Source organism: Trifolium pratense, linkage group LG4, assembly GCF_020283565.1.
Source record: "Trifolium pratense cultivar HEN17-A07 linkage group LG4, ARS_RC_1.1, whole genome shotgun sequence".
NCBI lineage: Eukaryota > Viridiplantae > Streptophyta > Magnoliopsida > Fabales > Fabaceae > Trifolium > Trifolium pratense.
The window spans coordinates 17543664-17559979 of NC_060062.1; the positions used below are offsets into that span (position 1 = coordinate 17543664).

Sequence of the window (16316 nt, forward strand, 5' to 3'; positions counted from 1 at the left end):
GGAAATTCAGTTTGATGTGGAATCTTTTACTAGTGGGACTAGAAAAAGATAATCAACATTAGCTCTTGCCAATCCAAATTAGCAGTTTTCAGAACTTCCACTCATTGGAACAAGCATCGGTGCTAGAGAGTGTGCAATGAATAGTTTTGCTATATTTATATAATTTTTCCATATGCAACATTCCACAATGTTAGATGTAGAAAATCTGCTCTTCGTCCTAGAAAATATTAGGAAATAAAATACATCTCCATGTAAGTAACTCTAAGACAAAGTACAACAAACACATTTCTTCGTTAATCCTTCACTCTCACTTTGACCTAAAACAAAATCACTCTGTCTCACCCAAGCCTACAAAAAATTAAAGCCAAAAGCCTTCTGGTTTTCATGTGCTGAAATATTCATCGGTACAAATAAACTAACAGAAATGCCATAGCAAAGAAAAGCTATATTCATAAACTGTACAATGAAATCGCATGCAGATGTGTAGTAATAAAGGTTAAACTCCCTACTCTATATACAAAATAAGTTCGGAACCGGCTCAACTATAGTCAGGGATTCTTTGCATTCATGCAGTCAGGAGATTTGGGGCCGTTCGATCAATGACCGTATAGTCCATATTCAAGTTCGGTGTTTTAAATTACAAAATTAAAATATGCATTTTTGGACTGTATAAATAGCTATTAATATCCCGATCATGCGTGAATGTGGAATCCCGGACTACAAAAAACCAAATTCAATAAGTTCTTCCAAATCCGAAATGAAAAGCAACCAAATCCAGCCGCTAGCTTTGTCATGAGAAGCACAAAATTATCAACTCAGCTCTGATGTGAGTTTTGCAGATCTTGAGCTACGGGATGACTATGGTTGGATTGGTCCGAACATGGTGTGTTTACAGTTTGTGGATGCGGTTCTGCTTGTGTTATCGGTAGAGGGCCATGTTGCTGCTCTGATGAAGCCTGCCATCTCCTTCTCCATCTGAAAAACTCCACAAGGATAGAGGGCCATGCTGCTATCCAGTATGAGATATGGAGACTGATATTGTTGTACCAAAAGAGTATGGCTATGGAGACCTTGAGAAGATCTTTAGGGAGGCAATTGGAACAAGTAATATACAAGGAGAATTTGATGTTAGAAGCTTTTAGAGTTTGATGGAGAGAGAAGAAGATGAATATTGTTTAGATTTTTATTTCTTTTATTTTAAAAAATCCATAATATTAAAAAAAAAATATATATATCAACATTTTTTTTTAATTAAAAAAATGAGATAAGGGCTTATATTGAGCGAGTTATAAAAGATAAATGACTTATATGAAAATAAATAAATAAATAAATGACCAAAGTGTAACATATAAATACAATATAGGACTTATAAGTTACAAATAAAAGATAAAAGACAAAAGTGTTACAAATAAATAAGATAAAGAACCCCGGTGTATTTTTGCTTTAAGTTTATTTTTTAAAATTTTTTCTAGAAAAAGAAAATAACGTCCCATATTTAAAAAACTTTTTGGAGTAAACAAAGTTTACCCCTTAGGCCTGCATTATTGCAGCTAGAGTGTGAAATAGACATGCTTCTTTAATCATATTGAGATGGGATAAATTCTATTACAAAAGCAAAATTTTGACAAACTAGTAACATAATTCATGATGCACAATTCATAATTTGGCATGGTATGCATCTTATCTGGTTAACCGTAAAGAACAACATCACAAGTTCTATCATTTTCCTTAAATTAAGATAATTATCATTATCACTATTACCTTGTAACATGTTAGGTTCTCAAAAAACAAAATGTTAGGTTCTCAAAAACCCAATTTAACTATAACAGAACATAATGAGCTTTTAAACATACACATGACACAGAGCCTAGTGCAACTCATGACAACATGTGTCTGTGGCATAACTAATAGAAAATTAATAGAAATAAGTAAGCTTGGAGATAATTCCTCGCATGTCCAAGCTAAGGAATTGGTTTTTCCAAGCTAAGGAATATGCCTAGAACGTGGCACTGCAGAAAGGTTTGAACTAACTTAACGCTGTCTCAACAAACGAATGCTTCTCCAAGATGGCAACTGTCTCCTCCTTCGCACTACATATAGCAGGTGAACATGCACACAATCAATGATTTTTATGCAACATAAAATTCATATTTGTAAAATTTAGAATGTACATAGTAATCCAAGAACTGGTTTCTCTCGAATAAGTAACCTCCTCGACGCTAATTGTTTTTGCAGTTTTGAGTTATTTATTTTCTTCAAACGAAAATCAAGTTGACCAGCACAGCGGCAATTCAATATCTATTGTAACGTAGGATCACCCTTTTTTTTTTTTTTTAAGATATCCATGGTGAAATATTATAACATAAAATCCTGCCACTTCAATCCTAGATTGTAGCATTTACATCTGACATAATAGTACAGTCTATGTTTTAAACAATGCAGCAGAAAAGAAGATTAGACGAGTTACCTTCCAGGCCTAAGAATCTTATATTTGTATGGCGTAGTGAGATCCACAACGGTTGAACCTGCACGACCGGATGGAAGCGTACCACCATCATAAACAGAAGCACAGTGTTCCCATAGTTTTTCAAAATCTTTGATGCAAACACTACTTGGTTGTCCACTTAGGTTTGCACTAGTAAGGGCCAACGCCGTTCCCGAACCACGGGCAATGAGCCTAATGAAATTGCAATCAGGGACTCTAACTCCTATACTATCAAATCCCGGGTTCAAAGATCGTTCAAGAGCACTTGACTCTCCTGCAATATTCAAGCATACAATCATACATTACATAGGATATTTAAAATAAAATCAAAGGTTCATAGAAGAAACCTTGTACAAAGGGATTGAAGAAATAGGACTATTGTTGTGTTAAACAAGTTTTGTGAGTTAATTGATTTTTTACATACTTATCCGTAAATTAATTTTCCATTGCACAAACACTCGCACAAAAAAGACATTTGACATACAAACCTCGTCTTAGTATAACTGTAACAGGCCCTGGTAGTAGGGAATCAAGCAGGCCATGAGGTAAATGATCAGTGAGGGCGAAACGGTCTATGTCTGATACATCTCCAACACAAATAGCTAACGGACTTGTATGTTTACGGCCTTTAATCTCATAAATCCTGTTAACTGCTTCCAATGAGCTGCCATTATTACCCAAAGGTAACAAGCAATTAGTAGCTATCATTCAAAAATAAACTGAACAATAATAGGTCTAAATATAGGAAACTGTACCAATGCAAATGAGATTATATATATACTGGCTGAACACATAAAACTTTTTTTTTTTTTTTTTTTAATTTTTAGAAAAGAACATATTTCATCACATAATGTCAAACTTTAACAATAACGACCACTCTCTGTCCATTGAGCATGGTTGCTTAAAATGTGTGGCTAAGTTTGCATTCACTTAATTCACTCAAGGAAAAATGGCTTCCTTGTATCGCATATTACAGTTGTCCTGTCTTACAGTTTTTAGTTATTATCAAATGTTTTTTATCACATACTCTATTACTCTAGTCTAGTCTCACTTAAGCCTTCACTCCAGCATTTTTACTATGCAAGTAAACTTTCTCTTCACAGTTTTATCCAATGCCATGATGTTTGATGGGAACACCAAAGTAAATAAGGAACAATAATCAAAATAAATGATAACAATGGATAACTAATAGTGTTTATTGATGATGAGAGACTTTCTCTAACTACTCCTAGAGCAAAGCTCCGACACAACTCAGAGAAGAATCCTACTCTGGCCCTAACAGACAAACTATTCCCATCATTGCCTCAAAAACCCTAAAACTTATGATAAAAATACTACTACTGAAAAATTAAAATCAGATATCTTTACTGAGAAAATATTATTCTAATATAGTACTAAGGAGATAATATTGAATAATATCTTTACAAACAAGATATTATTCAAAGAATATCTTCATTATATATTTTCTCCATATTTATTTCTAAGAAAATATTTTCTCCGTATTTAGTATTTACTACTAATGCAATTTCACTCTTTGGGCCTTCATTCTTTAATCGGGTTCTATCAATGTTGTTCAGCCTACTTGCTTAGTTCTCCCACAACACAACCATATAAAAAATTAATTGCATCTCACCCCAAAGCTGCAGCATACAACCAAATTCTATTTCTGTCAACAAGTTGCTTTTCTCTCAACCATGCACCTTCAACGTAAACGGACCAAATGCCAGTCTCTCACTACTATGCAGTTTTTCTGCAAAATGTGCAGCTTTCTTAGCACACCAAGCCTATACTATGGTTACAAACTTACAATTTCTTCTCTCCACTGTTCAGATTTTGCAGCTCACTCTGCTATTTCTTCCTATTCTAGTTCTTTAGATTTTTTGTGCGAAAAGTTAGAGATTTCGGTCCTGCTGTGTATGTGTGTAGGAGTTTTTGGGCCTTTTTCGTTCACAGCTACTAATTTCATTATTCATTTTATGGTAATCTTTGTCTTCTCCCTTCTTGGTCACATTTAAAACTCTGCAACTTGAATGGTATAGGAAAATGGTTTGGACCATGATTTAGTTTAGATAATATATAACATGATTGCAAATGCTAAGGTGAATAAACTCTCTTTCATTATCATCTTCATTTCCATAAGAGTAACTCTAGTTGTACACTCAATTATTTTCCTTTTTAGATTTCATTGTTCTGTGGTTGCCAATTATTTTCATTCCACCAACGTAAAAGATTGTGCAGCATACACGGTTAACATGTGCAAAGCACACATTTATACTCTAAGTTGTTTGGTATGCTTATTCCCTCCTTAATTGTTATTGTGTATTTCAGTACCTAATTACTTCGTACATCGATCATCAAGTTATGATAGGAAGCATGATAAAAGAACTGCGAAGGATTTCAATGCTACATGCAATAGATTTTATGCAAAAACTAAAATAGCATACCAGGCATCACAAGCAAATCCATATAGTGTATCGGTCGGAACTGCGATGACCTTCCCGGCTTTCAAAGCTTCAACTGCCTCTGCAGCATAAGCATCTGTTGCAGGATGAACAACCCCGATCTTGACTTCAAGACCCAAGTCACCACTATCCATACTCCAAGCCATGTTTTTGGAGAAACCCCTTTTAATCCTTTGATTCTGTTGCAAACGTCGAACAAGTGCCAACTTGCAAACCCCTGAAATACTAATGTCATTGGTTCAATCAGTACTAAGTACTAACAACAACAATAAAATAACAACCAACACTTGGCATCCTAAAACAACAACGCAACAATAAAATTAAAGAGAATAAAATCAAGACCCATCTCAAACTTCAACATGTTGAATCTATGATGCACGGACACAATATATGTATCAAATATGATATGCACCAATAGTTCAATACAATATATGAACTAATCCTTTAATATTTTAAATCTCTTTTTATACATAATGTCTTTTAATTTTTCAAATTTGACCATGAAAAAGTAATAGTGGAAAATAAAAAATGATAAGCCCAAACTCTTAATTTTCAAAATGACAACCCTAATCCTAATTATTGGACACTATCTTCTTTCTTCTCAGATGTGCCTCCTCCTCCTCTAATGGTGGAGATGCCGACGCGCTTATCCAAGTCTAAATTCTACTTTTTCTTCTCATTCTTCTATTTTAACAATTACTTGTGGATATATTTTTATGTTCCCTTCTTCTTCTTCATAGTATAGAACTAAATTTGGTATAAATTTAACCACTAAAAATACAATACCACATAAAGTAAACATTTTTGTTGCTGAATATCATCAAAGGAAGCATTTTTAAGCATGAAATTGAAGTGGACATATGTAAAAAGGTTAATAACAACACAAATTTGGTTAGTTATAATGACCCACCAAATGTTTGATTAAATGCTTCAAAGAAAGACAAGAAGGAGAAGAAGAAACTAACAGTGATTGTGTGACTAAACTGCACCTCGAAAGGAGAAATTCGATAAGAAGAATGAATTGTTGAGAAGAAACCGTCCTTGTTGTATAGATATGTTGCTTATCATCATCTTCTTCTATGTTGACCAATGTTCCATAACACTCACTGTGATATTGCTATTGTAACGGGAGCAGATAAAATCTCTAACTTTATTGCAGGAACTTGCACCATGAATTTCAAATGTTTTGGACCATCAGATTAATCAAAGCACTAACACCATATCATGTGTCAAGAAGACCAATTTTAAATCTGGATCATTAGATTATTTTTTTGCCAAATGTTACACATCTAGATAATAGACCGTAGCAAATGGAGCATAAGCCACTGGAGCAGATCTCAACTCATAATAATCGAGAACAACGAGTAAATTATCAAATACCCCTGAAATTTTAAAATTCGTCAAATACCCCCATGAAATTTTAAAATAGGTAAATGTATCCCTGAAATTTTAAAAAACCAATCAAGTTGCCCCTGTTATGGACTCTGACCAGTAGTGTCACGGGGCAATTTGATTGACTTTTTAAAATTTCAGAAAATATTTACCTATTTCCAAATTTCAGGGAGGTGACGAATTTTAAAATTTCAGCCGAATATATGACAATTTAGTCCGTGAACAACTTTATATGTACTCTTTTATGCGAGAAAGTTATAGCACTTTCCTTCTTCTTTCCAGTGCACAAAGTTTGTTTTGGTGACAAGAGTCGAACTAAGTTTATTATTGTTAGCAAATATGCGAAGATGTTTGAAACGTGAAGAAGCTTCGATCTTCCTAACCAATTGGCAAAGGCACAGACATATTCAGATTCAGAGTTGTCATTATATTTCTCATCCTCCTCGGTCTCCTTCTCCTTCTAATTCTTCTAATGCACCACAGCTTGTCCGTGACTATATTTCACGTAATGAAATCAAACTTGCACGTCACATGTTCGACAAAATTCCAAACCCGAGTATTGTTTTGTGGAACATGATGATCCGAGCTTATGCTTGGGCTGGCCCATTTCAACAATCCATTCATTTGTATCTTCAAATGTTGCATCTTGGCTTGACACCCACCAAGTTCACCTTCCCTTTTGTTCTCAAAGCTTGCTCCGCTCTACAAGCATTACAACTTGGGAGACTTATACATAACCATGCACACTTACTTGGTCTCTCGATGGATGTCTATGTTTCCACGGCGTTGCTTGATATGTACTCTAAGTGTGGCAATTTGTTTGAAGCACAAACACTATTTAATACTATGTCCCACGTCGATAGGGATATTGTCGCCTGGAATGCCATGATAGCTGCATTTTCGTTTCATGCACTTCATGCTGAAACAATGCAGCTGCTTTCCCAAATGCTGCAAGATGGAATTTCTCCTAATTCTTCGACTTTTGTATCTGTTCTACCCACAATTGGACAAGCTAATGCACTACGCCAGGGGAAGGCTATTCACTCTCACTGTCTCAGGAGGAAATTCTTTTGTGACAACGTCGTTCTTGCAACTGCACTTTTGGATATGTATGCTAAGTGTAATCACTTATCTTATGCCAGAAAAATCTTTAATACTGTCAATAAAAAAAATGAGATATGTTGTACCGCTATGATTGCAGGTTATGTCCTTCATCATTGCATGCCAGATGCATTGGCCCTTTATGATGACATGCTATGTATATACAACTTGAATCCCACACCAGCCACTCTAGCAACCGTGCTTCGAGCTTGTGCACAACTCACTGATCTCAAAAGGGGGAAAAACTTGCATTGTCACATCATTAAGTCAGGAATACACCTAGATACAACAGTAGGAAACTCATTGATATCAATGTATGCCAAGTGTGGCATTATGGACGATGCAGCGGGGTTTCTTGATGAAATGACCTCAAAAGACCCAGTTTCTTATAGTGCTATTATTTCAGGATGTGTGCAAAATGGCTATGCTGAGAAAGCTTTACTTATTTTTCGCCAAATGCAGTCATTGGGGATCGAACCACATTTGGAAACCATGATAGCTCTACTTCCAGCTTGTTCACATTTGGCCGCTCTACAACACGGGAAAAGCTGCCATGGATATGCAGTTGTTCGTGGCTTCAGTAATGACACCTCCATTTGCAACGCCATTATTGACATGTACTCAAAGTGTGGAAAGATTACAATCAGTAGGGAGATTTTTGATAGGATGCAGAACAGAGACATAATTTCATGGAATACAATGATAATTGGTTATGGCATTCATGGCCTATGCGTGGAGGCACTTTCACTATTCCATGAAATAATGGCGTCAGGCTCGAAACCTGATGATGTGACCTTTATTGCTGTTTTATCTGCATGTAGTCATTCAGGACTTGTCACAGAAGGGAAATATTGGTTCAGTTCCATGAGCCAAGACTTCAATATCAAACCAAGGATGGCACATTATATATGCATGGTTGACCTTCTGGCCAGAGCGGGAAATTTGGATGAGGCATACACCTTCATTCAAAGGATGCCATTTGTGCCTGATGTTCGTGTATGGGGTGCATTGCTTGCTGCATGTAGGACGCACAAAAATATTGAAATGGGTGAACAAGTGTCAAAGAAGATCCAGCTGCTGGGACCTGAAGGTACTGGAAATTTTGTTCTTATGTCAAACATATATAGTTCTGTAGGAAGATGGAATGATGCAGCACATATTAGAAGTATACAAAGGCATCATGGTTACAAGAAAAGCCCAGGGTGCAGTTGGGTTGAGATCTCTGGGGTAATCCATGCATTTATTGGGGGCCATCAATATCATCCACAATCAGCATCCATAAATAACAAGTTACAGGAACTGTTGGTGGGGATGAAAAAATTGGGATATCGTGCAGATTCTAGTTTTGCTCTTCATGATGTTGAAGAAGAGGAGAAGGAGCAGATTCTCCTCTATCATAGTGAAAAAATAGCCATTGCATTTGGAATTCTACACAATAGTCCCAGTGACCGCATTCTAGTTACAAAAAATCTGCGGATTTGTGCGGACTGCCACTCTGCAATAAAATTCATTACTCTCTTAACAAAAAGGGAGATAACAGTAAGAGATGTAAGTCGGTTTCATCATTTTAAGAATGGAATGTGCAATTGTCAGGATTTCTGGTAAGAAAAAGGCAAAGGCGGATTTGCGGGTCTGGTTATAATCACCCACTGGCAAGTATTCACCCTCTTGAACCACTTTCATTTAACCAGGTACTGTCATTTTGTCCTTTTATTAGTTTGTTTTACTCAAACTTTAAAATTAAACATATAATTTCACTAAAGTTTGAGTAAAAAATTGATGAACATTAAGTTATATGGATTTGAGCAGTATTCTAAAGTCCTCTGTGGCCTCTCGTGTGGACATCAAAGCAAGAAAGCTAACCAACTACTAGTACAATAGAAAAGTGTACTGTTTGCAATATATTAAGCAATTCATTTAAGACATCAAGTGAGTTTTCACATGTATTAAAAACAAATGTTATCATCATAACTGAATTTCCCATATGTTTTTTGAAGATTTAAATGGTTCTATAGGATGCTATCAATGAAGCCCAGATACATAGTTCAGGTTAAGCATATTAATAATGAAATTTTATCTTGAAACATGTGCATTTAATATCTTAAAAATGTAAAAAGTTATCTTTCCAACATTAATTTTGTCTTCGATTTATTTTTTTGGTATATTTAACTAGTGTCTTGGAAGTACTTGTTAACATGATCCTTAATTTTATTATAATCTTATTTTTTTATGGAACTTAGCATGTAGATCATGATAAACCAAAAAAAAATAAAAATAGGAGTAATTTTAGTGTAATTGTCAATAGTTGTGATAAAAGAAAACTTAAATAACAGCTTTTGTTGAAATTTGAAACATGTACGTGATGTTAAAGAAACAAGAAATGCTTACAGCAGAAGAAATGCTTAAAGCAATTCTTTGTAATTGAAAGAAACTTATCAGATTTAGTTTTTCTGGTCCACATTCATTGTTTAACCAAAAAGATGGAACCAAAGTTGTTGTCATTGTGAAGCGCGGATACGAATTTTTTATTTCTCCCATAATAAAGGGAAAGCATAGTTTTATTAGATAAAGTTTACAACACAATTCATTGTCAGCTTGAATATAAAGCAATCTTCTTTATGTTGGCTATATAATATGGCAAACTCAACCTGTCACATAAGTTAGGCAATGGTCTTGTCATCAATAAAACTAACACAAACGCCAAATACGATACGGGAAATAGATTTAATGCAGTTACTGCGTTAAAGAAGTAATCGCCAAATACCATCCAGTCCAAAGTTAACAATTGAAATTGACACTGTAAAATATTAATTGAATTATTCTAGATTAATCAGGGCCATATGATTATCTTTCTATGACCAAGATTGTCAACTGCGTGAAAGCAAAACAGACAATCTTGGTTCATACGATACTGATTACTGACATGCAAACTCATAATAATTTAAAAAAAAAACAAAAACTGATTGAATGCAATTATATATGAAGCACCAACATAAATACAGACACGGTACATCGACACCAATAATAATTTAAAAAAATAAAGTAATTAAATGTAATCATGTGTCAGTGTCGTATTGGTGCTATGAGTTTGCAATGAATAGTTTTGATAGATTGGAATGATTTAATAGTAATGTATTATATTTTTCCATATGCAACATTCCACAATGTAGATGTTGAAAATCAGCTCTTGTCCTAGAAAATATTGGGAAATAAAATACATCTCCATGTAAGTAACCACATCATTGCATTTGATTTGGCAATGCTCATCAATGATCAAACTCTAAGAAAAAGTATAACAAACACATTTCTTCATTAATCCTTCACTCTCACTTTGACCTAAAACAAAGTCACTCTCTCACCCAAGCCTACAAAAAATACAAAGCCAAAAAAGCCTTCTGGTTTTCATGTGCTGAAATATTCTGCACAAATAAACTAACAGAAATGCCATAGCAAAGAAAAGCTATATTCATAAACTGTACAATGAAATCTCATGCAGATGAGTAGTAATAAAGGTTAAACTCCCTACTCTATACACAATAAGTTCGGATCCAGCTCCACTACAGTCAGGGATTCTCCATATTCATGTAGTCGAGATTTGGGGTCGTTTGATCAGTTACTGTATAGTCCAGATTCAAGTTCGGTATTTTAAATTATAAAATAAAAATTAAGATATGCAGTTTTCGGACGGTATCAAATGGCTAATTGGCTAATAATATCCCGAATGCGTGAATGTGGAATCCCCTGACTACTAAAAACCAAATTCAATAAGATCTTCCAAATCCGGAATGAAAAGCAACCAAATCCAGCCACTAGCTTAGTCATGAGAAGCACGAAAATATCAACTCAGCTCTGATGTGAGTTTTGCAGATCTTGAACCACGGGATGACTATGGTTGGATTGGTCCGAACGTGGCGTGCTTACAGTTTGTGGATGCTGTCCTGGTTGTGTTATCGGTAGAGGGCCATGTTGCTGCTCTGATGAAGCCTGCCATCTCCTTCTCCATCTGAAAAACTCCACAAGGATAGAACTTCCACTCATTACCACACCAAATCCAGCAAATGTTGCAAGAAGGATCGAAAGAACTGCTTGCACATGAACCTGCAAGTGCAAGTGACCAATATTATCAGTAATCAGAATTCAGAATGCTAATGCTTTTTTCATGTAGGAAATTTTCTCAAGTGATAGTGATTCGTTAGAATGAATGGAGATTCATCGTAATGAATCAGGATTCAAGATGAGTATGATCAATTTGTTTTCTGAAGTGAGAAGTACAGGTAACAAGAATATATAGTTCACATAGAAATCGGTTACCAAGGAGTAAAATATATGCGCGAAAAGAACCACCATAGCAAACTGGCAAGATGCATAAATCCATATGAACCTGCTCATCACTGAACACCAAAATTTAAACAAAATGTCATTGTCTCATAAATGAATGAAACCCAACTTAGCAGTAGCATCGTGAAAATATTGAATTTAGAAAAGTTATGTATAAGCACAAAAGAAAAACCTACACTAAGTTTAGGTAGTGATTCATTATAATTCAAGTCAAATATCAAGTGACAAAAGAAAAGTGGTCGGTTATACAAAGTTGACAAAAAAAAAAGTAGTTAACTTAACTACACTAATTTTAGGTAGTGATCCATTAGAATGAATCGAGATTCGTGTCCAAATAGACACGCGCTAGAGATTCCTATCAATTGGATTCAATTTAGTATTGAATCAAGATACGACTCGCATCGATCAAAATGGATTGTCAGAAAAACTATATTGATAATATTTATCAATGTTTTGCAGACTTACCCATGGTTGACGATGTCATGGAGGAGAGAAGACCAAGTACACAAGAAAATGGAAGAGATATGGCAATTGCACCGGTTCCCATTTTTGTAACCTGCAAAGGGGAGAAAATCAGAAGCTATTTTGGTATTCAATAATTCAGAGATTATTTTTTTGAGATTTTTAATAATAGCAGAAACTATTTTGTGTAATAGTCTTCTAAGAAAATTATTAAGAAAATTGCAAATTTGAATCGAGGATTGTTATTCTTACCAATAGTTGCTCAAGAAAACAAAAATAGGCCAACATGCTGACAATGACAAGCACCGGAACTTCCTGCCAAACCCTATAAAATTGAGCAGACAAATAAAATGGTTAATGATTCTTGAAGATTCTGTGATATCCATGAAAGTCGCAATTGAAGCACATAACAATAACTCATTCATTGATGAAAAATAAGTAAAGATCTTTATCTTATGAAACAAGTGGTTGGTGCGTAGTATGTGAGAGTGTTGTAAATTCCAGAGTACCAAGTTTGATTCCTACTCATAAAAAATGAAAGAAAATTTAAGTAGACATGCCTGTACCCGTTTATATCTTCGAGCTGAGCTCTACTTGTTCCATTAATTCGATTTCGAGCACTTTGGATCCGTAATAGAGTGACTGGAAGGTTTGTAACTTCATTTTTGCAGACATCACATGTCTTGTTACCCTTTATACTAAACCATTTAATCGCACATTCTTGGTGAGCCAAAGCAAGTTCACCTTTACAGCTACATTCCAATTTGAATGTCTCGCCTCCTTCACATAATTCATCCAAACAGATTCTACACACTGCCTCCTCTTCAGGTATATCTTCACCGCCATCAGAATCTTCGTCTTCTTAACCAAGAAAACATTTGAAACAAGTTACTAACTAGGCATAGTATAAATGTGAAAGTAGGTATTTTTTTTCTTCTTATAATTGAGTCTAGAGAGAGTATATACCAGTATCCTTTGTCGGGGACGTGCTCAACAATTCATTTATTTCCTTTACTCGAGGAGTAGAAGGCACCACACGGAAAAATGAATCCATCCTCCTTATACTTTTGTCTTTGTTGTTGTTGGCAGGCATTGAAAGAGAACGCGCTATCTTTTGCCGAGTCTCTTTTTTCTGCAAAAGAAACTAACAGGTTAAAATGATGGTAACATTATTAATTTTATAAGCGAAGTTGAAAGCAATGCTTAAAATCTTACACTCAGAGGACCACCAACACTTCCATTTCCACCATGAGTTGATTCGGGGTTTGAATGTCCAATTTCTTCTAATGGCAATGATGAAGTTCGTTTCATCCTAGGAGTAAATATTTTACTAAGGGACAATGATCTTGAGATCGAAGGCTTTTCTCGATGACCTGAAGAGGAAACTTCCGGAGTTGGCGTATTCGCCTTTTCAATATCTGCTGCTGCTGTCCTATACCGAAAGCTCAATTTTGGTAGCAAGTTTCTTATGGATGATTTGCCTTTTGATGATGCTGATCCAGGAGAATTATTTATCGGAGCATCGACCGAGCGAGAAGTCATTAGAAAATTCACTCTCTTGGGAGTAGGAGTTGGAGTAGGACTCGGTGTCATTGGCATTTTGATTGAAACAAAATCTTGTGAACATTCTTCTGGTGTTCTTGATGGTATTTCTAGGAGAAGATTCTGTTTCTTCCTTGGAGGAACATGCGCGGTTTCTTCGGTTATCCCGATTGGATCATCATCATCATCATCCTATAAATATAAATTCAAATGAACACAATAAGTGATGCAGGCACAGAAATATAAGTGAGTTACATTACAAAATCCAAGTATCACCCTCTATTTATTTCCTAGTGTTAGCTTGAAATCCATGAACTATAATACAATTCTGTTTCCATAAGCAATTTAATTAAGCGCCTATTTCTATAACAAAAATGAAATAAGGCTCTATTAGGCAAAACATATTTACAAACTTATAGCAGATAGCTTATAAGCTCATATGGACAAAATAGATCTGTTTGGTAACAATTTTTTCTCACGAACTTATAACTTTTTTGAAAAACTACTTCAAGTAGCATTTAAATCTATGGCTTATCATTTTTTCTGTCAATTTTACATTTACTATCGTAATTGAACAAAAAATAAATATTAATTATAAATATTTTTTTGTCATTTCATACTTATCAACTAATTTAACCGCACATTTTATCAAACACTACTAATTCAACCGGTTAGCGGTAAATAAGCTTAAACAAAGGAGACTTTACCATTCCTCTTCACCAAAAAAGTACTATATATATATATATATATATATATATATATATATATATATATATATATATATATATATATATATATATATATATATATTGGTTACCATGATATTGTTACGAAGTTTCCACCGCCGTAAGCGATGACTAATCTCCGTCGGGAACCCGTGGGGCACACAAGGTGGGTTCTCCCCTCCCAACCAAATTTTCTCCATACGCATGAGCCAAGAATCGAACCCCTGACCACATGCTTAAGGAGACCAAGACCCTTACCACTTGGACCAATTCATTGTTGGTACTATAGTTATATATTATGTAATGAATAAAAAGAACAATGCAAAAAGTTATTGTTATAAATTAAAAGCATGATGGTACATTAATCAAATGAATTAGTAACAAAAAATCAAATATACTGTCAGAAAACCAAACCAATAATGTTTGATAACATATATCGGTTAGAGATCATTTATTTTAGATTAGTAGTTTTGTCTTTCTAGCTGATATCTTTTATCAAACAAACATAAATAGTGGAAACAAAGGTTTTAAACAACATAATTCAAAGTAAAGGAAACAAAAAATACATCAAGCTCCAATTTTTTCTCCAAAAAACAAGAAAATATTTAAATTTCAAAACAAAGAAAAGGGTACACCAAAAAAGAAACATGAACCAAAAGAAGAAAAAGAAAGAGAAGGTGAAAGCAAAGTTGAGAAAAAGTACCTTATGAACAACAGGAAGAGAAACTGTTGTTCTGCAAGAAATGGTATCATCAGCATCATGTTCTTTCTGAGTGACATGTTTATTTGGTTGAGAACTCATGATTTTGGTATTTGCAAAGAGAAGAAAATAGAAATAAAAGGAAAAGCAAGAAGGTGGAATTTATAAGAATTTATAAGAAGCAATAATAATAATAGGCATGTTGCCACTTAGTTATTGTTGGTTAGTGGATGGTAGTAATTGATAGAGATGAATGAGTAATAATAGTAGTGAAAGAGACAAGGAGTGGCGGAAATGGAGTTAGATAGATAAGAGAAAAATGAGTAAGAATAATAATGAATATGAATGTGATTAAGCACACAAACCAAGCTTTTGAATTAATGACACACTTCATCAGTACTGATGTTGTGTGTGGGGTAGCCTGCTGCTGCCACTCTTTTGAGTCTCCAGTGCGCGCGGACTTTGTACCTCATTCTCTCAACACCCAAAAAGTCTTAGTAACTAATAGCGATACTTTCATATTTATTGAATAACTAGTATATTTTGGTCTGTATAGTCTAGATACATTAGTTATTCAATGAATCTGAAAAATGTAATTTTGCCACCAAATAGACGCTCTACTATCCGCACTATTCACCTGACCATCCCACATCCCATATTTAGCTGTCAATACCTTAACCCACAAACTCTCACATTTTTGCAACTGTCTCTGACACCACTTATCAGGAGAAAGATTAAATTCCCGCACTCTACGACCTCCATACCTCCATGCTACTTATCAAGACAAATTTTATCTCATTTAATCCAATTAATTTTTTTAGATTCGTTACTTTCACCCCACAAAAAAGCTTTAAAAATATATTCGATTAAAGAAATGATACTTGTTGGAGCTTTGAAGAAGGAAATGAAGTAAATTGGAATTGAGGACAAAACATATTTGAGTAAGACCGGTCAACCACCCATAGATAAGTGATGACTTTTTCACAGAGACAATTTACAATGAATTTTATCAACCAGAACGGACAAAAAGAATGTTGTTTCGCATTATCACAAATTGAAATCCAGATAAAAAAATATATATATATCTATGCCCCAATTTACAATTGAAC

General features: G+C 34.6%; 3 protein-coding genes across 12 annotated transcripts; 1 reads left to right on the forward strand and 2 right to left on the reverse strand.

Annotated features, from left to right (window-relative positions):
* Positions 1-227: 227 nt before the first annotated feature.
* Positions 228-15698, reverse strand: LOC123919966. Of its 7 annotated transcripts, XM_045972023.1 has the most exons (9): positions 15211-15551; positions 13456-13974; positions 13207-13372; positions 12801-13101; positions 12493-12565; positions 12244-12334; positions 11752-11831; positions 11444-11538; positions 228-975 (listed from the first exon to the last, which is right to left on the reverse strand). In XM_045972023.1, the coding sequence occupies exons 1-9, from the start codon at positions 15307-15309 to the stop codon at positions 816-818; spliced, it is 1584 nt and encodes a 527-aa protein (XP_045827979.1). In that variant the 5' UTR covers positions 15310-15551; the 3' UTR covers positions 228-815. The 7 variants fall into 7 exon arrangements, with proteins under 7 accessions (XP_045827979.1, XP_045827984.1, XP_045827980.1 ...); XM_045972028.1 differs by lacking the exon at positions 228-975 and having other exon boundaries at positions 10668-11538; positions 12807-13098; positions 15211-15698; XM_045972024.1 differs by lacking the exon at positions 228-975 and having other exon boundaries at positions 10668-11538; positions 12801-13098; positions 15211-15698.
* Positions 1723-6093, reverse strand: LOC123919968 (yrdC domain-containing protein, mitochondrial). 4 transcript variants are annotated; one of them, XM_045972029.1, is made up of 5 exons: positions 5937-6093; positions 4930-5164; positions 2974-3149; positions 2468-2759; positions 1723-2090 (listed from the first exon to the last, which is right to left on the reverse strand). In XM_045972029.1, exons 1-5 carry the CDS (start codon positions 6016-6018, stop codon positions 2027-2029), a joined length of 849 nt encoding a protein of 282 aa, XP_045827985.1. In that variant the 5' UTR covers positions 6019-6093; the 3' UTR covers positions 1723-2026. The 4 variants fall into 4 exon arrangements, with proteins under 4 accessions (XP_045827985.1, XP_045827989.1, XP_045827986.1 ...); XM_045972033.1 differs by having other exon boundaries at positions 5913-6086; XM_045972030.1 differs by having other exon boundaries at positions 4930-5172; positions 5913-6086.
* On the forward strand, positions 6546-9487 carry LOC123919964 (pentatricopeptide repeat-containing protein At3g16610). Its single transcript, XM_045972020.1, has 2 exons — positions 6546-9131; positions 9250-9487. The coding sequence occupies exon 1, from the start codon at positions 6679-6681 to the stop codon at positions 9043-9045; it is 2367 nt and encodes a 788-aa protein (XP_045827976.1). The 5' UTR covers positions 6546-6678; the 3' UTR covers positions 9046-9131; positions 9250-9487.
* Positions 15699-16316: the final 618 nt, after the last annotated feature.